The sequence below is a fragment of the Phyllostomus discolor genome, chromosome 2, assembly GCF_004126475.2.
Source record: "Phyllostomus discolor isolate MPI-MPIP mPhyDis1 chromosome 2, mPhyDis1.pri.v3, whole genome shotgun sequence".
NCBI lineage: Eukaryota > Metazoa > Chordata > Mammalia > Chiroptera > Phyllostomidae > Phyllostomus > Phyllostomus discolor.
Window position 1 is genome coordinate 60,783,991 of NC_040904.2, and position 27,029 is coordinate 60,811,019.

General features: G+C 45.1%; 1 protein-coding gene across 1 annotated transcript; it reads right to left on the minus strand.

Moving 5' to 3' along the window:
- Positions 1-1,099: 1,099 nt before the first annotated feature.
- Positions 1,100-20,973, minus strand: SIAH2 (siah E3 ubiquitin protein ligase 2). The gene is made up of 2 exons (XM_028504903.2): positions 20,266-20,973; positions 1,100-2,642 (listed from the first exon to the last, which is right to left on the minus strand). The coding sequence occupies exons 1-2, from the start codon at positions 20,680-20,682 to the stop codon at positions 2,085-2,087; spliced, it is 975 nt and encodes a 324-aa protein (XP_028360704.1). The 5' UTR covers positions 20,683-20,973; the 3' UTR covers positions 1,100-2,084.
- Between the last annotated feature and the right edge of the window lie 6,056 nt (positions 20,974-27,029).

A 27,029-nucleotide genomic window follows, 5' to 3' on the forward strand; every position in this document is an offset into this window, starting at 1 on the left:
TGTCTGAATTAGGAGTCGGGAAGTCTGAACCACAGAATCAGTGCTGCCACTGGTGCATGCGTGGCTGCTGGCCCTGCCTTCACCTCTTGGGGCTAATGATCTAACATTTTATGCTTTGGAACAACTGATTCCCCTTTTGATTATAGTTTTACCCTTTGGTGCCTTGTTGACCAACCGACCCTGATTCCCTCCATCACATATGACAAGAATGGTTAGATATGAACACGAAGTGATTATGACAAACTTGGCTAATTTATGCACCAGACACACTGCCCAGGTGCCAGGACTGCACCGGACAGCAACATCTGCATCAGCTCTGCTCCTGAGGGTCCAAATCCACCTGTTCCCCCATCCTAGTTTTACCTCCAGGGATCCTTCTAGATACTGGCCTGAAATGTGACTGACTGGGTGACGAGCTGTCCTTTCCTTTCATTCACCAAACATGTTCTAAGCACCTTCTTTTGTTCAGGCCACTGCTTTTTACTTCTATTTGAAGACCATACAAGAAGATAAGCCACCTCAGCAATTCTTTAACTGCCAGAACTCCATCCTGGCTAAAAACTCAACCCTGCATCTCACCTAAAAAACACAAACAACTCGAAAGTCATCATTCCCATCTGGTGTTACTATAACAATGCCATTGGGCTGCTAAGGTGAGCAGTCATCAACTCTCACTGAGCATTCGGGGCTAATAGTCTGAATTTTTTTGAGAGTATAGGGTTGGGACTGAGGGAGTGGGTCACCCTGGCTCAAACCCAGTATATCAGCTCTAGCCAGGCCTCTTCCTTCTGATTCTGTAGTGTATGAGAAACACTCTTTTCCACTAGCACTGGCACTGTCAGACACATGATGGCTCCAAGGAGGAGTTCTGTAACACCGACAACAGTCCATGGTTCCAAGAAGTGAGTTTGGACCCCAGTGCCACCCCTGGCCTGTGCTATGACCTTGGACAAATGACCATTTCCTCCTGTGGAAATAGTGAGAGCTCCAAGCCCAAGGTAGTGGTGAAGTTTCACTGCACCCACACACAGTAGGTACAACTCAAAATACCTATTATTCAATTTGGAAAAGGAAGTACAACATTCATTTTTGGAAAATATTTATTAAAAAACTAAAGTGAATGTGGCAAGACAAAACAAAATAAAACAGGAACAAAAACAGAATCAAGACATAACTTTAAATAGCAAGCATATGACACTGGTATAAAGCTTTCCCAACTCTACCGACCTAGTCTTTCCCACCGTCTACAGTTGAGGAGGGCCTCCGAGGGAAGCCTCATGTAAACAGGTCATCTACACTAGTGAGCAAAAATTAATTACATGAGAACAGTCCATGGCAATATGACTCACTTTCCTAGGCAATCCACCCCAAACATAAGGGACCAAATCTTAGGAGTACTGTAGCTCTGGGGATCTGTGGTTCTAGTTTTAATTTAAAGGGACGGGCTGTTGGGGGATGAAAATGTGGAAAGACAGTGTCAGTAGAGGGCAATCTTAAAGCACCTTTAAAATCTGGACCCTTCCCTATTATTTAACCGAGTAATTCTCAAACTTGACTGTTGAAAAGAATCACCTGAGGAGATTGTTAAATTCATAGGCTTCCAAAGCTGCACGTCTAAGATGAGTTACTCCAGGTGACTCTATGCACACTGGTTAGCCTTCCAGTTTGAGAAACACTGTTTACAATGCATTAAAACAATTCATATCCCCAAACAAAAGATGAAAGCAATCTTCTGACAGTCACTGTGCTCTTGTCAATTTGGAGGGACCAATATGGGGGTGGGGAGCAGGAAGAAGTTCTAATTCCTAACACACCAGTCTACAGGAGCCCCAAGCAACCTGTCAAGGGCTGTTCAGGAAGTAAAATTTAATAATCAAGCTACAGAACAGCCTCCAAATGACCAACAGGCCAACAGCATTCATCCCACGTCAAGGAACCCTGTTGGGCAGATGCCAGATGGGAAGCTGCTGTTCAAACAGAACACAAGGTAAGTGGGGACTCTGACCTGTGAAGTCATAGTGAACAAAACATCTGTAAAAACCTTTATTAACCATACAGCCCTACACCCAAATAATTTTGGTGCATCATGGACAACATGTCGAAATAGTCACGTTGATTCCAAGGTTCCCATTATCCGCAAAAAGATGTGCTATGGCTGTGTCAAAAACCAGGCAGTCACTGTTCATGATGGCTGCGGCCACACCGTCATGGATGGACCGGGGTGTGGCCTCCCAGGTCAGTCTCCGCCGGTTCCCGTTCAACTCCAGTCTGTAGGCAAAGTTCTCAGCCTGCTTGCGGGTGCCGATGAGCAGGACGATGGCAAAGAACTGCTGGTGGCCCTCGTACTTCTCTTGTTTCTCCAGCACCAGCATGAAGTGATGGCCAAAACAGGACTGCATCATCACCCAGTCGACAGCCCCCGGCAGGTTAATGTCTGTAGCTAGAAAGACGATGTCTTCTCCCTGAAGGGTGGTAATGCTCTTGTGGGCGTGCATAAGATGGGACATCACGGCTTCCAGGGACCCCTGCCACTTGCAGGAAGCACCAGGACAAGGGCAGGAGTAGGGGCGGTATTCACAGATGTCTTCGTGTTCTGGCTTCTCCGTATGGTGCAGGGTCAGGGAGCAGCCTGTGGTGGCATACTGTGAGAACAGAAAGAAATACGTTGAGCCTTCTCAAAAGTCCTACTGGTGTAGGTCTTTAAGAGTATCCATCCACTCAGGTCTCTGGGGCCTAAACTATGGTCTTATCTCAACTGTTTTTGCTTGAGATGAATTGAATATTTCAGAGTACAAGTCTCAGTTCCCATTCCATCCATCCTGCCTTGCATAAAATTGGGGTCAGGTCCTGTACCTGGAGGAATGTGCTGCATTCCATATTTCCCATTCCAACATTAAAAATTTGAGAGCTAAAGTGCTCTTAACATAAATACCTCAAACAAAATTGTTGAGCCAGTCCTAGGAAAACTGGTCTTCCCCCTTATTTTTTGTGAATTTAAAGAAAATTTAAAAAAATTTAAAATGGCTTAGGGGTAGGGTTGGACAAGGAATACATTATCTCCAGACTGGCTTTCACTTAAAGACAATTTTGAAAATAGTGTGATTCCTCTTTTTTTGGTCTCTCCCACTTCTTCCTGGCTCAGGTTGGTGACTGGCTGGCAGGCAGGCTGTGGGGAAGGCAGCCCTTTAGGTCCCCTGCTCTTGCCTGCTGGAGTGACCGGCCTGGCGCAGAAGAAGGCTGGAGACCACTCACATGATAGCAATATCACCTCACCTTCTTCACCTTTGGAACCTTCCCCTGACAGCTCTGAACATACTTCTTGGGTGAAAGGAGATCACATCCCAGAGCTGCTAAATTGCCTTGGGAGCCTGCCGGTCAGTTTGGTTCCAGCCAGTGCAGGTTAAAACGAGAAGGACCTCACACTCTGCTCAAAGCCCTCTGAACTTTCCCCAGGCCACTCCCTCAAGTCTGACTGTACACCTCTTCATGACCACGTACGTCAGGTCCTTGAGACAGGCCCAGGAGGGGAACTAGAGTGGGCGCTGGAGTAGATGAGTTTTCTGCTGTGGTCAATCTGCCCTTAAAATACTGCCTTAATAGGGTACAAGTAAAACCTTTTTCTCCCTTGTACTCACGATGACATTTTTGATGGATAAATCACAGCTATAATGGGAAAAGACCACACTAAATGGAATTCTGGGGTGTCCAACCCACGGGCTGCATGCAGCCCAAGATGGCTGTGAATGTGGGTCCAACACAAAGCCAAAAATTTACTTAAAACATTATGAGATATTTGTGTGACTATGTGTCACAATGTATTTAATGTGTGGCCCAAGACAAGTCTTCTTCCAGTGTGGTACAGAGATGCCAAAAGGTTGGACACCCCTGAATTAGATGTTTGCTCCCAACCTCACAAAAATGACAACTTTCATTCCTAGCTATCAAATGGACAGTTGGCCCATGAGCAGACACCTGCCCTGAGTACTATGCTGTTGTCTTATCAAGGATTAGGCAGCCCGCCCTGGCTGGCATAGCTCAGTGGATGAGCGCGGGCTGTGAACCAAAGCATCGCAGGTTCGATTCCCAGTCAGGCCACATGCCTGGGTTGTGGGTCAGGTCCCCAGTGGGGGCCACATGAGAAGCAACCACACATTGATGTTTCTCTCTCTCTCTTTCCCCCTCCCTTCCCCTCTCTAAAAATAAATAAATAAAATCTTGCCCTGGCCGGCGTAGCTCAGTGGATTGAGCACGGGCTGTGAACCAAAGTGTCGCAGGTTCGACTCACAGTTAGGGTACATGCCTGGGTTGCAGGCCATGACCCCCAGCAACCGCACATTGATGTTTCTCTCTCTCTCTCTTTCTTCCTCCCTTCCCTCTCTAAAAAAAAATAAATAAAATCTTTAAAAAAAGAATAAGGCAGCCTAAATGACCTTTCTGGGTGAACCCAGTAGTCTGCCTCAGCCCCATGGAGCAGCAGTGGCAGGGAAACTGTCTGCCTTACCCCACATGGACTCCCCCACCCCTGAGGAGGCATGGGGACACCAAACGCAAGGGCAGGGTCAGGCCGTTTTTCTAACATCTTATGTCCAACTGCTAAAAACAAAACAAAACAAAACAAAACAAAAACCCACAGTTGTTTTTGCTTCTCCCTACCCTGCCCTAGGGAATCAAGCCCTTATAAACTTGAAGTAGGTCAAATTCTAATTTTTACAGCTGAATTTACCATTAGCAACAAGCAGGCACAGAGCACCTTCCCCATACAAGTTTCCCAGCTGTAGGCACTGAGGGTACAGAAGCAAAGAACCCAGGCTGCACTCCCCTAATAAGGAAGAAGAGAGTGGCTTAAAGAAAGAAATGCAGCCCATTCCTCCCCGTACCTAAAGTGGATGGCGATAATCTTCAATAGAAACTGGCAGAAATTTCACTGTTATTTATTTTGCCCACAGGAACTGCTTGTTCATATTTTTAACCATGGACTAATTTTAAAAGCATGGGTATAAAAAACTTAATTGGGAGAAACAAGCTTATTTTGTGTTCCTAACAAGGATAAGGCCCTAATAAACACATTCCTATTAACTGTGTTTTAAATCCAGGGTACAGCTAGGAATAGAGAGCCTTCTGATGTCCTGACGGGTGAGGCATTTCTGCCCAGAGTGTAAAACACACAATAAAAATAGCAAGAGTTAACCCAGACCCTGGCAGGTTCTCTGGCTGGAACAAGCCCTCAGTATTTGGATCTGAAGGCATTTCAGAGTGGGCTGTTTACCACGGCTGCCCAGGAATAATTCCAGGAATGAGATGAAGTTTGGCAAAGAGCACATAGAACAGTACCACCTGCGTGGTAACCCTGCTCACCAGCCTGATGTACAGCAAATATCCATCACCTAAGCAATCACTTCAGAAGTTTTTCTGGTGTATCTCAAGTAGGAGTATTTATATTCTGAATTATTTGGTTTGCCTAACAAGTCACACACTCTTCCTTCAACCAAAATATAGAGAAGAGGGAACCTCCCCAAATTACGCAAATAAAAAAGGCAATACTTAGCATTTGTGTGGACAGTGACCTTATGAGAAAAGCTCTTGCTACAGCCTCCATTAAGTTGAATAAGTATTTTTTTTTTAAGTGTTAGGTGCTTACTCCACTTTTTCTAAAAAAGTTGAACTTTAATGCTGATCTATTCCTTCTCTTTTTCATCATGGGTGAGAGACAGCATGTCTTCACGATCACTGGTGCCACATTTATGATGATTGGATTAGAAATGATTCTAAAAAGAAAAAATCTAAACTTTAAACATGTGTGCACTCACATGTACACACCCAAGCATTCTGCTGTCACGCTTCATGCTTGTAACAGTCTCAGCGTGACAAGGACACTCCAGAACACTATGGTCTTGTTACCTGCATCAGGGGCTCGCATCCTGGGATCAGAGGGAGGGTTTTGGGGATACCCCGAGACTGTATGCAAAACTGCTGGGTGCCTCTGAGCAGCAAACCCCAGTGGCACTGGCCCCGAGCCTTGTGTTTTCCTCACAAGTTCCAAGGGTTCAACAGGCTGCGAACCTCAGTGCTAGAGTGCAGGGGGGTAGCGCAGACCTCGCTCTGTGATGTTTCCTGTTGAGAGGGGCCATCCCTTGCAACAGCAAACTCAAATACAGCAGATACAGATAACCAGGAGAGGAAGTCAGGGGGTGATTCAAAAAGTGGGGACAAGGGAAGGGAGAGGGGGTACGGAAAGCTTCATTGCAGATGAGGGGACTGTGGACGGACCACTTCCAGCTGGTGCTAGCGCAGGATGAGTGGAGCAAATAGTGGGGATAAAACCTAAATGGGAAGGCATGGGAAAGCAGGGACTTCACTGAATCTTTAGTTTATTTTCAGGGCTTTTCTACAGCGGCATCACTGATATTTTAGACCAATAAATCTTTGTGGTGGAAACTATCTTGTGCATTGTGGGATGTTTGGCACCATCCCTGGCCTCCACACATTAGATGCCAGTAGCAACTGCCCTCTCCCCGAGGTATGCCAACCAGACATGTCAGCAGCCTTGGCCAAATGTCTCCTGGGGGGCACTATCATCCAGGCTTGGTGGCTTTCATTTCAATGAGTGACAAAACCTGGCTGGGCAGCCACAGTCACAGCTGTGAGGAGAGGCCCATTCGGGAAGGCAGGTCAAGCTGGTCACACTGCCCAGCCTGTAGGCACCACCCAGGACAGCTCAGGGATGCCAGCCCCACAGAGAAGCAGGTCTTCGTCGTCTGCAAAGCATGGAGGAAGGTGTTTCCACCTGTGTTATAGACTGACTCATCAAGGCTACAGGGTCATTTGTGGCCACTCCGGAGCAGAGCCGTTCCTCGTGCTCCCTCTCAGGTTCTCGTTCCCTACCTAGGGCAGATTAAGAGTCAAACAGAATATTTTGAGAAAAAGAAATTAATTTATATTTACTTTGAGTCTCCTGCCCCTAACCCAACAAACACAAAAACCGAAGTGGAGAAATAAGCTGCTTTTAGAAGCAGGTTCTAAAATTAACTTTTTCCTTGGTTTGCAAAGGAGAAAACAGCCCTGCAAAAAGCCTTTCCCTATGGACTGGGGAGCACACCTCACAAACAAGCAACCAGCAATTACGCCCTCCAGCCTTCTCTGGCATCATGCCAGAGGTTTCACTTTTCCCACTCTGGCTACAGCTTGTCCCACCAAACAGGAAGGGTTCAAAGGTCACCTGCTTTCCTTCAGATGCTTTGTTCTTAAGTGCATCTTAGGTGTACTTAAGTGCATGTTCTTGGTTTTGAGAAGAAGCACCTGGGCTGCTTGTGGGTCCTGGTACCTGTCTCCAGCTATAAACGAGATTTCTCCACAGGGAAATACCTGCTGGTGAGGTGGGAATACGCTTAAGTAAATCTCTTGGGGGGGGGGGGGGCAGGGGGACAGGAGAAACACATCACACACAGAAGCAGAAAGCTAAAGAAGAATGCAGGGAGGGGTAGGATGGCCCAGCAGACTGAGAAACAAAGAAATGTTGAAATAACACTTCTGACTTCTCTTTAGAAACTCTCTGCATTACAATGGCTCAAAAGTCTTGTGCAAACGTGTTCTGCCTGGAAAGGCAATGTGTAACCTCATGCCTCATTTTTAAGTCTTTGCACAAAGCAGTAAACAAAGCTACCGTATTTTTTGGATTACAAAACACTCCCACCACCAAATTTGGGAGGAATAATGGTTGCTAATGCTGCTGTTGAATTCTGTTTACATTTACATTGGTGAAATATTATGTTATTTATGTTAAATATTTTACCACCTTTTTTGCTTCAAAAATTTTTCCCCTATTTTCCTCCTCTAAAACCTAGGTGCATCTTATGGTCCGAAAACTACAGGTAATTCTTTTCTTGGGCACAGGGTTTAAAGATTGTATTTAAGCTGGAATTTAGGTGGGGTTTTAGCAAAGAAACCCCTTTACGTACAAATAGGACTAGATATGTCAGAAACACAGTCAAACACTAGCACCTGTTAATTTACTTAATAAACAGTTGCATTATATTTGTTTATGGAATGAGGATACAAATAGGCAACCGTTGTTAGCCAGGTGCTAGCTGAAGGTCATAGACTGTGTGACTGGTTTAGGACATTTAACCTATTTAATTATATGTGTCCAAGCAATTCAAGAACGATTTGTTGAACTCCAACAACCGATGCCTACCACAGGGGTGGCCCCATGAGCTCTGGCAGAAACGTGTCTCTTGTGGGGACTGTGTGGCAATGGCCCTGCCTGCTTCTGCTTCCCTCCTAGGAAACAGTGACATCTATTAGCAAAACATCTGCTAGCACCTGAAATGAGAATGTCTCCAGGAAAACAAAGCACAATCAATATTTTGTTGTTGATACTCAAACTTCTGAATTAAATCCAAGATATGACCTTGTCTTGGAGTATGCAAACACCAGCCATGCTTTGCTTCAATCTAAGTAAGCTGCAACGATCACCAAACACGCACTGACAGCTACATGCAGTGCCTGACCAGACGTGCGGAAGCAAAATTACCACAAAAGGGTGCAACTGGAGCAGCAAATGAAATCTGAATACAGTGGATTAGATAATAGTATCTACTGCATGTCAAATTTCCTGATTTTGGTAACTAAACCTTCCTTATGTAAGAAAAGGTTTTTAGGAGAAATAGAGTGAAATGTTTAGGGGCAAAGGGGCAGGATGCCTGTGATTTACATTCAAATGGTGAAAAATACACATGTTTGCAGAGCACAAATGAAAAGGCAAATGGGGCAAAAAGGAAACAATTGGTGAATCTGGAAAAGGGAATATGGGAATTTTTTGTACTCTTATTGCAAATGACTAATGTATAAGTTTGAAATCATATAAGAATAAACATATGTTAAAGAATCCAGGGACAGAGTTAGCATATTAATCCTAGGTGGGATAGAGAGTCCTTTTGCAGAACTGGTTGAATGAATTAAGTTTTATCGTAATAGTGGTTTTTTTTAAAGAAAAAAATTTTTAACTATGTATCCATGTATAAATGCAACTAAGTTAGTTTTTCTTTTACTAGAGTCTCTTTGGGACTCATTTGAGTGAACCAACAAAATTTCCCAATGAAGGTGTCAGTGGTTATAATAAATAGTACTTCTCTGACCTCCATGAAGCCATAGCCTTTTCCTTGCTCTTTGGATGCTTCTAAAGGTTTGTGTGCACCTGACAAGTCTGTGGCCCAAGAGTGTAGTTTCCAGCCACCACCCTCAGTGGTCCAAGGTCTGAAGTTTTCCATTCTGGACCACATCTGAAAAAGGAGCTCTGTTGGGAACTGCCCTGCCTGGTATCAGAAGCTGTAACCCCCGCCAAGGCTAAGGCTGAGGGAATGACCTCGGACCGTAAGCCAGCAAGGAGACAAAGCTTATCTCCCTGGCAGGAGTGTCACTTCTGCTCCTTTTACTTCACCCTGCCTGGACCCCAATGCTTGGTCGGTTAGCCAATGACGGGTAAGATTCCCCCAAGGGGAGAACAACCTAAGACAGGCACAATCACATGGGAGGCCCCCAAGGAAGGACTTTGGGGGCTACAGCAAAAGGGGGTGATGGACCCTCGCCCCTGGGTTTTGACAAAGCCTGAGTCCTCATTGTCTGTGAGGAAATCTCCTAATCTCTTGGCTGCCTTAGTTCCCTTGCTCCACCTAAGTCTGAAACCATGACAGAGGGTGGTGCAGCCCTGTGCTGAAAAGGGCAGGTTCCCAGGGTGATCAGGCCCAAGAAAGAATATGTAAAATCCCGTGAAACCTACTTTGTTTAGAATGCTCTCAGTTGAATGATGAGGGTCCAAGAAAGAAGTAAGTTTGTTCCTTAAAGTTTTTATAGCTCTTTGACCCTGACTCAAAATAGATCCTCAGAGTTCCTTGTTATCTATTGTTTGATCCTTACTTCCTGGAAATGAGTAATGAGCTTTACCTGAATTCCTGTGTAAATGAACCCAATAAAAGCCTGCTCAGGTGGGAGAATGGGGCCCTCTCCCTTAGGGGCGCTCTCCCCTGGGGAGAGTGGCCATGGCACTCCCCACTAGAGAGAGTGGCTATTCCGTTCCTACTTCCCCACAGGACCTGGTTGTCTCTGTGTATGTTTTTCTTGTGTGTTGACGAGCCATCCGTAGCATTCAGCGGTCACTGCCGGTCGGGAATCGTGTCAGAGCTCCAGGAATGAAAGTTACCCTCACCTCCCCTCCCCTACCCCCTGCCCGCCCTTCAGCCCCTTTTAGCACTGGGGAGGCACACAGAAATGGAATTAGAGTTATCCAAGTTCTACTGGGGGGAGAATTTCTGGCAGTGTAACTTCCTATGTGTGATAAGCAGATAACTAGGGGACTATGGGTTATAGTCTCTAGCTTCTCAACACTCTTTAGACTTGGTCAAATGAGAGCTGTCACTAGACCTAGTATAGATCCAAATCATGGTAAAACTGACAATTTAACCTGCAGTTAAACTTAAATTTTACCACCTTTTTAAAGGATGTTTAGCAATTCAAGCTAGCTCCTCCGAGACTTAAATTATTTATCTGTCCCTACATACATACCACTGTGTGATCACAGGTTGTTTTCCAGTTAATTTATGGACCTATTAATTTTCTTCATTGATTTACTGCCTGCTTCGCACCCACCCAATATTTGTTGGTAGATGAATATTCACTTTATCTCCAGAAGATAATTGTTCCTCACCATGTTAATTTCACTCTTGAAAAGCCTTATGGCAGAAAGAATTAAAACAAAAATTCAATAGACCTTGAGATCAAGTAAGGAAAAATGTTTCTTCTGGACTTATTAATTAGGGTTTGTTTTCTAATTTTTGATAAAGCCATTTTATTTACAGGACCTAGTAGGGGTGAACGTGTTTATAGCTCTCTGTCAGTCTTCCACATATTGGGAAACAAAGGTACCATTGTCATTTTGACAGCTGTAGGTTCTTCTTGCTCTAAAGGTGTTTCCAACTATTGGTGGAGTAGCTATAATTAGAACTCAAGTATCCAGTGTCTTCTGTGACCTTGGACTGAGACTGCCTTGTCACCCCTGAGTGCATCTACACATCTGCCTGTGACTCACCCCTTGACTCATTAACAGTGGAGCAGTTCAGACGTGGGCAACAACAGGTGAAAGTGAAATCTCTCCTTGTGAATTAATTACAATACTCAACTTGCATCTGTCTAGCATCCTTCCTGCAAGAGTCTTAGCAAATTTTCACTTAAATCGAAGGCTAAATTCCTCACCTCCACTATGAGGTAGTGCAGAGAGATTACCCACAAGTAGCACAGTAAACGGTTTCACAGATAATAATAGGACAGAACAGTATCACTCAGAACCAGACCTGTTAAATAGTGAAGAGACCAAGAAAATACTGATATTTAACTTTTACAACTTTATTATGGAGAAGGCAATTTGAGTCAAAATCTGGGGCTCGAAAAGTCCTCCTTTTGCCTGAGAAGGCTGACAAACACCACGATGTGGACAGCTTTCTTACTAAAGGTTTCTTGGGAGAAGACTTTGGCATATGTTATATCAGTAATCTGAGAACATCCTGGTTTTGGGGAAATGGGGGAGTACATTTAGCCTTACAAAGACTCCCTGGGCTGGTAGGGGTTTATTTTTAATCTTAGCAGCTTTAAACAAAAGTTGACTTTTGACCAAGTATGTTTCTCATCTGACCGTAGCCAGAGTTAGCAGGCAACCAGACACTGTCTTGGAGAACCTGTTTTGTAAGGTCCTTTAGGAGTTTAAGTTCAAGCAAACAAAAGCACCTTAAAGAGCCATACTACCAGTACCTTGCCCACCCTTTTCAACATGCCCTGACTCTTCTATGCCAGGCTCCCACCGGCATAATCAGGTCCACTGCCCAAACAGCTTGTCAAATAGTGCGACATCATCCCTAGCAGTCCTTATTTCTGGACTAGAGATTTTATTTATTTTTAGAGAGAGGGGAAGGGAGGGAGAAAGGGAGAGAAACATTGAGGTGTGAGAGAAATGTGTATCAGTTGCTTCTCACAAGCCCCCAACCGGGAACCTGACCTGCAACCCAGGCATGTGCCCCAGCCAACTGTCCAGGAATTGAACCTGTGATCCTTTGGTTTGCAGCATGACAGCCAACCCCCAATCCTCTGAGCTACAGTCAGGGCAAGAGCAATTACATTCACCAGGAGACTTAAGTGGTAGGGTTGCCAGATTTAGCAAATAAAAATACAAGATGCCCAGTATGTCTGGGCAATATTTGGGTTATATTTACACCAAAAATTGTTTATCTAAAATTCAAACTGAACTAGGAATCCCAATAATCCTGATAAGAGGGCCTTTCTGGCACCACTGCCATCTCTCCTAAAGCTGCTACAAGAGTCTGGAATAGGAAGATCACTGTTCCTCAGCAGGGTGGAGGGGGCAGCAAAAAAGGCAGGAGGTTGTAGCAGGACATTGTATGTGTAAATTACAAGGCCCAGACTAGAGTTTCTGCTCCCCAAACTTTCAAACCGTGTGACTTTAGGCAAGCCTCTTGAAGTAATTAGGAGGATAACATGAGGTAATATACCTAGGCAAGCAATGGTAAGCAACGTTTTCTAGTGACACCACTGGCCTGTCCACATAACCTCATCAGACCTTCCATCCTTTCCTTCGTGGGCAGACTGCCACTCGTCCTTCCAGATGCAGCTCTGACACCACACCCCTGCAGGGGTCTCCAGCCTCCTCTGCTCCTACCACTTCAAAAGGGCCCTGCTGCTCTGATAGATTCAGTTTCAGAAGGATGAAGTACACGGGGAGGCACTGGCTGGCTAGGCAGCTAGGCTCTAAGACGAGGAGGGCTTGGACTGCATGGGGTTGCGGGGGGTTGCAGGGGTGAGTGCAATGAAAAGTTAGTAGGTAGTCAGGAGGAGCCACCTCTGGCCTGAGGGCTGTATCAGAGAGGAAAGGCAGGTAACAGCATCAAGAAAACCAAAAGGACAACACCCAGTGCTGGGGACACACCGGTACTCCACTGTAAATGATTCCAAGTGAGAGAGCAAGTTGGCTCTGCTATCAAAAGCTTCTAGTTTCTGCATATACCATTTGCCCTTCCATTCCACTTCTAGGAATCTATCATAGGAACTAATACTTTTCTTATACACAAGGATTCAGTTATAGCAGTGCTGCTTCTTCTTTTCTTAAATCACGGTAAGAAAAACAATCACTTATATGACCACAAACAAGAACTTGATTAAGTAACTCTGGTACTGCTATAAAGTTGCAATACCATGCAGCCATGAAACATGACCTTAAAGAGTAGTTATTAATGTGGAGGAAGTAGCCACACTGTTAGATGTAAAAACAGGTTATGAAACTGTGTGGATTCTCCATCTTACCTGCTTTTTTTTAGTGAAAGAAAAATTCTATTGATGTAGAGGTAAGTTGGCAAGGGCATATAAAAATGGTGTAGTGGCTATTACTAAGCAGGGGGACTATAGGGGATTAAAATTTTATATTACTTTCTATGTTCTACATTTTAAAATGATAATTTTTAACAACACATTTTATAATGTGTAAAAACACACATACAAACATTAAAAAACATTGCTTAATCAAACCAGGCTTTCCCTTCTAAAAGCGTTAAAGAAATGAAAAAACTCTCACCACTGAAAGACCTATGCCAAGACCAATCTGCCCAGCTCTATGAAAACCCTACAGGAGGGGTGTCAAACTCATTTTCACGGGGGGGGGGGGGGGGGGGGGGCGGGGGGCCTGCGCTCATCAGCCTGGCAGCTGCCTTCAAAGGGCCAGATGTAATTTTAGAACTGTATAAATGTAACTACCCCTTAACTAGGGGCAAGGAACTCCGTGCTGCAGCTGGGTACAAACAAGGTGCTGGGCCGGATAAAACAAGGTGGAGGGCTGGATTCAGCCCACAGGCCTTGTGTTTGCTGCCTGTGCTCTACAGGATTAGGATTACGGAAGACAAGCTCAATGGGAGACTCTATGGGTTCCTAAAATAAAGAGTCCTTTTTTCTTTTTAAAGTTTATGACTAGCCTGACCTCATATACTGGCCATTGCTTTTTGTCAGCTTCTAACTGTGCACATCTGTTAGTGTTTACTCATGCTGGGGCCGAGCATGAATTATTACCAAGTTTAAGCCTTACAACAACCCAATCATCACCCCATTTTACCAATGAGCCACAGAGGCCTGGAGAGGTCACGAGCCACTCACAGTGGGATCTGGACCAGGAGGCCCAAGTAGGTAGGGCTTGACCTCAAAACTACCAGAGTAAGAGGTAGTCTGGGGCAACGCTGCAACCCGGAGACACCGCCTTTGTTGATTCAGAGTTTTAAAATAAGGCTCTGGCCCATACATTTAACACCAGGTGTATATTCCATTCACCTCTATAGTGTCTGTGGCTGAAAACTTGTCTCACAGACACCACGGAGTCTAAAAATCATTACATAAAATTGGTACCCAAATGGAAATGAGAACAACAGTTTCTCAATTTTTAAGAAACTAGAGGAGAATGATGGACATCTGGGGCAAAGCTGATGAAATTCTGCTGGAGGATATTTAGTATCTCTCATAACTCTTAGACAACATGCTTTAAGGTTGAACATAAAGATACATTTGATTGGGGAAAGTGTTTAGCTTTCTTATTTTCTGTTTCAGGATGTCCAGAGTGCAATCCCATTCCAATGCCTCAGGTCTGATCACTCCCTGGGCGATTTGCCCAATGGCCCCAATTGCTGCCATTGGCTTTAGCAAATGTGCACCTACCACGTGCCCCTTTCAAGGAGTGGAGACTTTCTGGCTGTGAATGAAAATGCCACTGTTTACAGGTGACATCAGATGTATGTGTCTGGCTCCTAAGACATTTCACAGTTTGTGGGGCTTCAAATGCAGAATGAAGAATCTAATTCAGCCTTAGGCTGGGGACTTGACAGGCCAGACCTGCGGTACTTTTGGGTTCACCTCCTCTCTGGCTGTGCTAAAGACCAGCGTTAAGTAATAATGATTTATGCCAGTTCCAGGCCATGGTGACCTGTGAAAAATCTTTGCCAACTATGTGTGGAACCAACATTAAACTTTAGTACTCCTGCATAGCATTCTAGAGCTGTTGTTCTTAATTTTATGCTTAAAAGCTGTATTTTCAGTGTTGTGCTTTAAAATCTTGAGCCTCGCTGTACCTGTGTGTGGACTCCGGTGCTTGCCAGCGCACACTCCTATGGGCCAACCTGGTCAACTGCAGCTAGTAAAGAGGACCGCAGGAGTGGTTGCCAAAATTATTTTGTCTAAGAGGGATTTTTGAGGTTAAGGAGAGATCTCTGAAATGGTTTTGGCACACTGGCTTATCCCTTCAGAATTCCAGATGATCAAGCACTCTCACCTAGCAACAACCCTAATGTCAGTCATCTTCTATTTGATGTGGTAAGCAAAAACCCTCTGTACTACTTCTACTCTTTTAAAATTTTTAAAAGATTTTATTTATTTATTTTTAGAGAGAGGGAAGGGAGGGAGGAAGAGAGGGAGAGAAGCATCAAAGTGCGTTTGCCTCTCACTCACCCCCTACTGGGGACCTAGACCGCAACCCAGGCATGTGCCCTGACTAGGAATCGAACCAGTGACTCTTTGGTTCACAGGCCAGCACTCGATCCACTCAGCCACACCAGCCAGGGCAATACCACTTTTAATCTGATCTTAAAGCACCAACCAGCTAGGTATTGTCTGCATTCTTTTTAGTGGATGAACAGACAGGTGCAGGGAAGTACATAACTGAACCAAGGTCATATGAAGTCAGGCTGAGATTTTAGTTTTATCTCCTAGCTAGTGCTCTCTTCTCTGGAGCAGTTTACTAGGTTCTGAAAAAAGATCCTTGGCATAATCATTTAGCCCAAGCCTTTTTCTTAAAGATGAAGACACTTTAGCGCAAAGAAATAAACTGGCTGGTATAAAGTCAAACACAGAGTCACTAGCACACAGTTCAGGTCTCCCAATGTTCATACTGGAGTATTCTTTTGGCAAAATAAACGTGAAAAAAAAAACTATAAAATCACATACAATTGGGAGCTTCCTGAGTTCCAAAGTTCATGCAGATAAGGCTCAATGAACGCTTTCTAAAAGAGAACCAGATTAGAGGTTGCACGCTGGCAGCTGGAATGTGGTTATAGACATGGTTGGTTTGGCCTGAAAGTGTTGGCTTTCATTTGATTTTGGGCAATGTTAAAAACAACACAAAACAAAGATACTTTGAGACTTTAACACTAAAAGAAACCCAGATTTTTGGCTTTTCTTTTAAAAAAAATCCAAAGCTCCGGCACAGCTGCACACACACACTGCTATCCTACCAATCACCCAGTACTGGGCAAAGGTGGCCCTTTGGAGGTGGCAAGTGCTCCTCGCAGCTCCCAACTGTCTCCACTGCCCCTTGGGGCTCCCCAAGCCCTGAGGCCAGGGGTCTGATGACTCTCAGAGCCTGGCATGTAGAATTTGTCACCAGTGGACTACATGAGTGCACACTGGGGGCTTTTACTTTATTTTTAATAAGATTTTATTAATTCATTTCTAGAGAAAGGGGAAGAGAGAAAGATAGGGAAAGAAACATAGATGTGTAAGGGATACATTGGCCAGTTACCTCTCAAATGTCCCCAACAGAGGACCTGGCCCACAATTCAAGTGTGTGCCTTGACTGGGAATTGAACTGGCGACCTTTTGATTCACAGGCCAGTCCTCAACCCACGGAGCTACACCAGCTAGGGCCTCATTGCAAGCTTTTAAATTTTCAACTGGGTTATCTAACTTGCCCCCCCCCCCCCCCCCAAGGAACAAAAATAACACCTCAGAATCCAAATGCAGGGAAGACTTGCTGACTGAGGCTTTCCAGTTCAATAACCATTGAAAAATACACTACCAGAAACTTTTAGAGAACACAAAGAAAAAATGGAAAGAAAATACATCAAAGTGTAAGTGGGCTGGAGTGGTTTTAACTTTTCCCACAGTTGTGGAGAGAAATACTTGGCTGATATTAAAATAAAATGTTGAGTGAGGGCACAAATGTGTCAACCTTCACTTCTCCTACACTCGTGCTCTGCTGGGGTGGTGAGTCTGAGATATGGGGAACCGGATATCAAAACTTCTCAGGCGTGGAGCAAGCTATAGAATGGACTAAAAATATCACAAGTGGAAGTGAGCCATACTCTGACAGAGAGCCTTTTTTAAAAAGGAGACTTGAGCTAATAATGCACATGGTGACCTCCATCAAAGATGCTGGTGGCAGTCTAGCCTTTAATTAAGTGGCCCCACACCTACGTAAGGAAGCTATTCGGCAACACACCCATTTTTGGCCAACTGAAGCATAAAAAGTGCAGAGATGTAAGGAAATCCCCCCAAATATTAGGTATGTAGGTTATTCCCCACCCCACCCCCATACTCCTACCCCATGTCCTACAAAATTTCTGCCAGTGAATTTTATAGTGAGCAGATATGTTGTCTTTGGGGGATGTTCCCAGCCCATTTGGTGAACTCATCCAACCAGAAGGTTTTGTTACTGGTGTCAACCTGGAGTTATGATTTGGAGCCTTGGAGATAAGCTCAGATTCAAAAATCCCTATGTAGTGAGTAGTATAAAGGATGTGTTCCTTTGAGGTGTAGGTTCACAAGCTGGTCCGCTTACTAGCTGTGTGTCCTTGACTAATCACTTAACACTTAACCTCTCTATAGGCATGAGTTCTCTAACAAAAGCTGACCTACACATGAAGTAGCTGGCACACATAAACCACCCAATAAACATTCCATATAACCTCCCTTCATTTCACAGAATACTAGAAGCTACAGGGCCTTAGAAGTTGAGCAGCCTAATCCCCTCCTAAACACATGAGGAAATCAAGGCCCCCAGAAGCGCTCTCAGACAAACACTGACAGCTTCCTCAACTCCTGAGACCTGGGCTTTGGTATTTAACCCAACATTGGTTTTCTCATATAAGCCAGCCCATGAGAGAGATTCTAAGAGCACCCAGGAATAGTGACAAGGCAGCCCCTTTGATTTACAGCAGCAAGTGCAAGGGCTATGTACACAGACCTATTTTGACATAGTTTGACATAGGCCTTACTACTCCCTACTGTTCTCACCCTCCCAAACTAAACATATCTTGGTTGCTTAGTGGGCCTCTATATACATCCAAGTTTGGTTTATCCAAACTGACTGGCTGAGCTGCCCTGTGAATAGTTTGGATTACTGGCCAACCAAAGTTGAGGCATGATACTCCAGCATTACAAATCTCATGCACACACACACAAGTGACACCAAGATCACGTTCTAAGTTTGGTTCCTGGTCTGTAGAGCAATGGATGACCCTGTTAAATTTCAGCTTGCAAAGTGGTAGCTTTGCCCAAGTACATTCTTAGAGAATAGGGACATGGAAAATCAATGATGTGTCCAGAAAGGCTGAGTACCCCTGATTCCCAAGAGAATTGCTCTTCAGGAAAGATTTCACTAGCATGTCAGGTGTTAGACAGAACATATACCTCAACGGGAACCAGAATCCTGGGTCCCGAAAGGGAAACTTCACACTTCATATAGCATGTTATAACTATTTCCTTCACTTTCTCTTGGGACAAAAACAATGTGTTTTTGAAAGTAAATTATAGAATACTGACCAATATCAAACGCTCATCTGTGAACTGTAATTCACCTAAAGCCATTTCTTCCACTTGGCCACTGAACGTTTTGGGGAAAGCGAAGGGCTGAGAAGGCGGTTCCCCGGAAATCCTGTGGTACATCCCCACTGCAATGCCGGTCCCCACAATGTACCCCAGCATCAAATATCCAACTCTTATGTCCACTATCACCAAACCTTTTCTTGAGCATTAAGAAAATTATGCAAACAGTTTGTCCATATGTTATGAGAAACAACTATTGGATTGGGTGAATTAGTAAGCATTAGGAAGAGTGGTTGAAAGCAGAGTAATTAATTAAGGTTAACAGAAAACCCAGAGTCCAAACATGAATTTAAACCCTTATTTGAATATGCTATTTTAAATTTGATCTGTGGTAGGGCAATGACCAAATTAAATCACTCATTTCACTGACTTGAGACCCAAGCTTCAATTCTCAGGTGGATTATTTTTAATTTAAAAATAAGCTCTTGCCCTATAAAAATAAGCAGCCCCAAGGAGAAATGCAAGACAGCTTAAATGGCTCAAGAGACAGAGCAGTTACTTTAAAAGAAATGCAAAAGTATTAACGACATTATTTCCATTTCTAAGTTTAGAAAATGAACTTTATGGCACAGCTTTATGGCATAGGTTATAATGAAGTAATATAGACAGGTATATCACTGACACTGCTCCTTAAGGTTTTTTTAAGTGACAGATGTAGGTAAACAGATGTTACAATATGACCACACAATGCACTACTATGTGGCCATTTAAAATAAAGCAAGGGAGAACTATGTTTCAGCCATAGGAAAATATGAGATAATATAAATTCAAAACAGCAAGTTGCATAAGTCATTTTTGGGGGGAAAAAACTTATGCCTATGTGTGCATATATGTAAACCTTGACACACACTGACATTTGGGATTCTAAATTCAGCTGCAATAGTATATTTAGATTTAAAGAACTGTAACAACAAGCTCCTGCGTCCCCTTCTTGTTCAATTCCTGATCAACGTCTGTTTTCAACACTTAGCAAAACCCCCCACAACTCTCCAGTCCTTGGGAGGCTAGGCAAGGGAAAGGCGTGGCGTGCAGGGTTTTCTTGTTGCTGGAGGAAAGAAAACCGGCTGTAGGTGCCCCCTCCCCCTTTTTAGCTCTACTCCCGAGGACTCCCACGTGTCAGGGGCGCGGCAGATGGCAGGTGCGGGGTGCAGGAGGAATCCGGTACCAATCCTGCCAAGCCAGTACTGGTGAGGGGTGCATGTAGCTCGCCCGTTTCCTCCCTCCTCAAACCCCCATAGATAGCTTCTCCGCCCAAGTTTTACTTGCGAGGCCCAGCCCTGAACGCACACCCGAGTACACATCTGCAGAGCACACGGGCACTGCATGCGGAGAGCTGTGATGTGTTCTAACAACGATCGCGTGCCATTTAGTCTGGGGTCAGTGCTGGGGCAACTGACAGCCCAGAGCTACTCTCCAAGTGGCCAGATGGGGTGTGGGGGAAGGTGGACAAAGTGTAAACTTAAAAAAAAAATAAGACAGATGTCACCTGCCTCTCAGCGCCGGCAAGTGGGCTGGAGGAATTAGGAGTTCTGGGAGATCGCCAGGCAGAAGTGCGCAGGTGGCACCTGGACTTACCTTGCAGGGAAACAGGACCGCCGAGGCCACCTTCTCCATAGCAAGGTTCCTGATACTGGGCGTCAGGGCTCCCCTGCACGTCGGGCAGCAGCTCAACTTCTGGCGGCATTGGTTACACACCAGGTGCCCGGCCTGGCACTGCAGGATGGGGGGCAGGACATAGTCAAAACAGACCGGGCACTCGAAGACCGAGGTCAGCTCGTGGTGCTGCGGGGACACGGGGCCAGCCCCGCCGCTGCCGCCGGGGCCGGAGATCACCGCTGCCGCGGCGGGCACCGCGGACGAGCCGGGGCCCGCAGCCGAGATGGTGGCGGCGACGGAGGGCGCAGCCGGGGACGGGGCGTGCTGGGGCTGAGGTGGCGGCTGCTTGCTGCAGGGTTTGTTAGCGCTGGGGCCGGTGGAGGACGGGCGGCTCATCGCGCTCCGAACCAACCATGGAACTGAGGGAGCCTGCTACCGCGGGGCCACCGGGGTCAAGGCGGTGCACGACCCCAGGGCGGCGGGCTCCGGGGGAAACGCCACCGCGACCGCTCGAAACCGGGCAACGGAGACGGCCGGCGCTCGGCAGGCTGGGGACTGGACCACGCTGACGATCTCCGCCGCCCCGGGCGTTCCGAACACCCCTCCGCGCCCCTAGGTCCCTCCTCCCGGCGGCGTCGCGGGCCCCAAACCCCAGCGTTGCGCAGAACCCCCGACACCCAGCTTTTGGAGCGGCAGCTGACGTAAGCCCCGGGGGCGCGCGCGGACGTGACGCCTGGACACGTGTACGGCCGCCCAGGCGCGCGGGGACTGGCAGAGCCACCCCTCGACTGGGCGCCGGCTCCGCCCGGCTCCAGCTGGCAGCGCACGGTACTGCCTGGCGTGGGCGCTTCCTGCTCGGACTGCCGGCACGGACCACGACAAGATCTTGTTCGGCTCTCCGCTGCGGCGCGGAGTCTGCTCTTTGGGCTTGGGGAGGGGACTGCCCTTCGGAAGGCGTCGCCGAAGGCATCTGGCCACACCCTGTGGAGCCACTCCGACGCGCTCCCAGGGCTCAAACCAGAAAGACAACTTCAAGCAGGGCGGGGGCTTTAGTGATGGGCGGGACGGGATGCGGGCGCCCTTGGACAGGTCGGAAAAAACCAATAGGTTTCTCTTCCCGGGTTGAGTCAGCGCGCGCGGAGGAGGCTTGTGGCGCGGCCCTCTGGGCTCTTAGTCTGGAACGTGGAGTCAGGAGCCTTGGGTCGAAGCAGGATGGCGGGCTCGCGTTGGGTTTGCAGTGGGCAAGGGATCTAGTACTGGGCCGTTAAGAGTAGGTTTGGGCCCCTCCTTGATCCTGCTCTCCAAGGTTGGGAGGAGGTAAACTCTATTCCCTTGCCAGTGGAAAGGCTAAGACTTCATTGAATCGAGCACCTCTGGCTTGCTTAGTAGGCTGGGGAGAGAGTTCATGAACAGTGTTACAGGTCCATGTAGAGTTCGAGATCCCCTATAAGTGGCAGGAATATGGCTTGGGTCGTGAGGCCACAGGAAGACAATGGGTAACCCTCCAATATAACGCACTGTGCCCTCATCTTGAGTTTCCCGAAGGAGTTAAAGGCTTTGATGCGAGGTGTAGGCACACACCCTGCGGAGTGAACCACAGGTCAATTTCAGGTATACTGTGTGTTCTGAGTTAAATTGCTTTTCTGCATAGTCGAGCCCCTGACACTGGAATTGGAGGAAGGGGCTTCTTAGATGGGATTCAGATGATTCTTTGTAGGAGAGACAGTGGTAAGGAACGAGGGACAGGACCGGGTGAAGGATGCTTACCGTCTGTGTCACTTCGGATTTCTTTCATCTTCTGTGCCTCCATTTCCTCATCTGTAAAAGTAGAATGAAAACAGCACCTATCTTATAGGTGGAATAGAGAGGATTAAATGAGTTTGGTATATGCCAAGAACCTGGCCCATCAGAAGCATGGCTTCAACGTTAGCTGTTACTTCAAAAATATTTTAGTGAATGTTTACTATTCATGTTGATTACCAGTGAATAGAATTTGTTCAAGAAATACATTGTTAGAGCCCAGAAGAAATTAATTTTAATTTCTTAGAAGGACTGCATGCATGGAATTGGTGAAATATAATCTGAGTCTTGAAAAAAATTAATAGCTGTGATGCCATTCGATTATTCAGTAAATGTTTCCTAAGCATTTGCTATGTGCCAGCCATTGTTTGGGCTCTGGAAATGGTTGTCATTCCGTTTCCCTTCTAGTAAGGGAGCAATGCAGATAACCAAGCACTCATGGGAAAGGATGTCAGATTAAGAGGGGAGGTGGGGGTGAAGACATCTTAACAGGAGTCAAAGCACAGTATGAAAAAGTATTTGGGAGTGCGATAGACTTAGGGTTTCAGGGTGGTGCATGGGAGCCTCAGTTGGCCTGGTAAGACCTTGACCTCAGTGACAAGGGGTAACCACTGAAGGTTTTTGAAAAGCACTGTAATATGGTTGAGTTAGAGTTTGGAAAGGGGATACAAAGTAATAATAACTAGCCTTGGCTGGTGTGGCTTAGTGGATTGAGCAACAGCCTGTGAACCAAAGGGTCGCTGGTTTGGTTCTGTGTTAGGGCACATGCCTGGGTTGTGGCCAGGTCCCCAGTAGGGGGCATGCAAGAGGCAACCACACATTGATGTTTCCATCTCTTTCTCCCTCCCCTCTCTCTAAAAATAAATAAATAAATAACCTTTAAAAATTCTTTACAAAATAACAATAAATAATATTTATTGAGTGCCCACTATGTGCCAGGCATGGATAATTCATTCTAAGGACTCTGCAACAACTCTATGTGATGGATACTATTGTTCTCATTTCTATTTTTATAGTTGAAACTGAGTCACAGGGAGATTAATTTGCTCAGGATCACACAGCTGATAATGTTTGGAAAAAGCTCGGGAGTACTTCTTAACTACTGGTCTATATCCCTTTCAAAGATTTCTGACTCCTACTTATAGTCTGGTTAAAGAGTTAAGATTGGCACACTTAATACAGTCAGAAAACAGATGCACAACCTGTAATAAAGCACTGAATTTGGTGGGTGCACTTTACATAAATTCTTTCCTTAGCTGGCCTTCAGAGAAAAAGATTAAAACATTCTATCATTATTATTCTGTGTATTCTATGTGTGCCTTTTATGTCATTAAGAACGTAATAGTGACAACAATGACAGAAAAAATCAGCCAGTTTCACTTTTATTGGAGAAGTATAATATTTTCCATTTTTAATTTAACACCCAAGCAAAAGTGGAACTCTAATCCCTACCTGAGGATGGATGGATATATATAAATATATCTCACCTGACCAGGGATCAAACCTGCAACCTTTTCGTGCCTGGGGTGATGCTCCAACCAACAGAGCCACCCAGTGAGGGCACAAGTGGAATCGTTACCAAGATTCGTTTCCTCCCACCCCTGGCCTCTCAGTGCAGGTGGCCCCCATTACTAGCACTCATTGGAGAAGTGGGGTCCCCATCTTTGCTATGTTGATGTGAGCTTTCAGTGTTCCAGCCCCGCTAGGCCCTGGTTGTTCAAAAGGCAATTTCGTTTCAGAAGTGTTGAAACAATGAACAGGAGAAGCAATTATCTGCAGAGAGATTTGGTTTATTTTTCCAAAAATACAACTAACCCATCTATTCTTACCCTGGCAGTTGCCTCCCATGGTATGGAGAAATTTCTTCTTCCTTCTTCACATCATTGCACTCCCGATTAAGTCGAGCAGGTAATTAAAGAAACTAAAGTCTCTTTTGGCAGTTGCTGAAGGTAGGTGGGATGGGAGTGGACAGGCTTGCTGGTTGACCCACATCTGTGACCTCTTAAGGCTGCCAGACTGGCCTTTCCAGTCCTCCTTCCTTCTTCCTCCTTCCTTAGGACTTTTGATTTCAGAGAAAGGTGGTCTTTGCACATTGGACAGTGAGCTCGAGCACTCTCTATCAGGAGGGCATACATCCGTTGTGAGGTTTATTTGCCCTGGAGAGTTGCTACTATTGTCGGGCTTGTATTTGATTGGGTGACTTTGTGGCCTGGGGAGGAGAGTGGGGAGGTGGTCCAGCCTTTTGTTATCTCCTGATTCATGACTCATTTATCATATATGCTGTGTGACAGGTTGGCCTCCTTCCCCCTCCCACTTCATCCTGGATTGCGCAAAAGGGACATGTGCAAAGCAGGACACCTCTCCTTAACCTATCTCCCCCTCTGTATGACCCTTAAAGCCTACAGGTGTACTGAGTAACCTTTCTTCCCTTAAAATATTAGGGTGAGTCTTATTTTTTAAAAAAAACAAAACAAAAAGCCCCAGAAACCCTCACCTAAGCTGCCGAGAGCAATGAGAAAGGCTCCAGTTAGCAGGCAAGCTCTTGCCCTTCTTTCTGTAACTTACAAATTGTGTGGTTTTGCAAATCAGGCAACTTCTGCAATCAGGCTAATGGTGTGCATTTTCAGAGCAAAGTGTGGTTTAGGTTTAGAGATGACTCAGGATTGCATTGGAGCTTGCTGCAAGGAAATTTCTAATAAGGGGAAAGCTTGTGGGAAATTTGGAGGTGACTGTGAAGCCCCCTGATAATTATGGTAGGAACTTCTATCTTTATAAATTACTTTTGTTTCTGGGGTAATTTCCACACGCTCAAACTTTTTTTTTATCCTCACCTGAGGACATTTTTTTCCACTGCTTTGAAAGAGAGGAAGGGAGAGAGAGACATCGATGTGAGAGAGAAGCATCGATTGGTTGATCCCATACATGCCCAACCAGGGAAGGAACCTGCAACCTAGATATGTGCCCCAACCAGGAATCGAACTTACAACCCTTCTGTTATGGGATGTTGTTCCAACTGACTGAGCCACACTGGCCAGGGCCTGAATAATTGTGGGTCTTTTCAGGTATTTCTTGAAAAACCACCATGAACTCAGTAGTATGTATAGCACAGAGTAGGTATATACACTTGCATTATCTTTGTATCCATAATCGGCTAAAGATTTTTAGTGCTCATCCTCTGCCAGGTACTGTTCTAAGTGCTTTACATATTTTAATTATTTTAATATTCACAATGATAGATGTTTACAGATGACAAAACTGAAGTACAGAAAGGCCCAGTTACTTGTAGTAAGCAGTCTTTAAGACGGCTCCAATGATACCTTCTCCTGATGTCCTTCCCCTGTGCAAAACCCCTTCCTTGAACTGAGAGCTGGATCTATCGACTCATTTTAAATGGACAAAATGTGGCCAAAGTGATGGAATGTGATTCATTTCCAAGATTAGGTTACAAAGAGACTAAGACTTCTGTTTTTCTCTCTGCCTGTCTGTGAGCCTTCTGGGTGGGCGAAGTCAGCTGCCATGTTGGAAGGAACCCCTGAAGGCCCACACACTGCAAGGGAACAACGTCCCCAACCAATAGCCAGCAAAGACCTCAGGCCTAGCTGACAGTTGGATTGCACTTGTGTGAGACCCTGAGCCTGAAGACCCAGTGACACCAGAGCTGAGCTGACACACAGAAACTGTAGGATAATCAATGTTTGTTGTTTTAAGCCACTAGGTTCGGGGAATCATTTGTTACACAGCAATATGTAACTAATACACTTGTGCAAGGTCCAAAAGCTTGTCTGTAAAAAGAATTGAAAATTATAGACCATCTACATTTTTTCCTCTTAAATTATTTTTATTATGATGCTACTTAAGTATATAGAAATAAATCTAGGAATATAATTATTATGATTATTGTTGTATGCAGCTATAAAAATAAAAAGTTGGGAATACCAACATATCCAGAATCTTGTTTTTATTACTTATTTTGATTTAAATTCATATTTAAAATATATTTTATTGATTATGCTATTACAGTTGCCCAATTTTTTTCTCCCTTTTATCCTCCCTCTGCCCCATACTCCCCCACCCTCTAGCATCAACCCCCGCCCCCTTAGTTCATGGGTTGTCCATGTAAGTTCTTTGGCTTCTCTGTTTCCTATACCATTCTTAACCTGCCCCTGTCTATTTTATGCCTACCAATTATACTTCTTATTCCCTGTACCTTTCCCTTCCCATTCTCCCCCTCTCCCTCCCCACTAATAACCTTCCATGTGATCTCCATTTCTATAATTCTGTTCCTATTTTAGTTGTTTGCTTAGTTTTTGTTTTCTTTGTTTTTCTTTTTATTTTAGATTCATTTGTTGATAGTTGTTTGTTGTCATTTTACTGTTCATAGTTTTTAATCTTCTTCAATTTCTTAGATAAATCCTTTTAACATTTCATATAATAAGGACTTGGTGATGATGAACTGCTTTAACTTGACCTTATCTGGGAAGCACTTTATCTGCTCTTCCATTTCAAATGATAGCTTTGCTGGATAGGGTAATCTTGGATGTAGGTCCTTGCCTTTCATGACTTCAAATATTTCTTTCCAGCCCCTTCTTGCCTGAAAGATTTGTTTTGAGAAATCAGCTGATAGCCTTATGGGGACTCCTTTGTAGGTAACTGTCTCCTTTTCTCTTGCTGCTCTTAGGATTTTCTCTTTGTCTTTAATTTGGGTAACTTAATGATGATGTGCTTCGGTGTGTTCTTTAGGTCCAACTTCTTTTGGGACTGTCTGGGCTTCCTGGACTTCCTGGAAGTCTATATCCTTCATCAGATTGGGGATGTTTTCCTTCATTATTTGTTCAATAAGTTTTCAGTTTCTTGCTCTTGTTCTTCTTCTGGCATCCCTATAATTCGGATATTGGAACATTAAAGTTGTCCCAGAGGTTCCTAAGCCTCTCTTCATTTTTTTT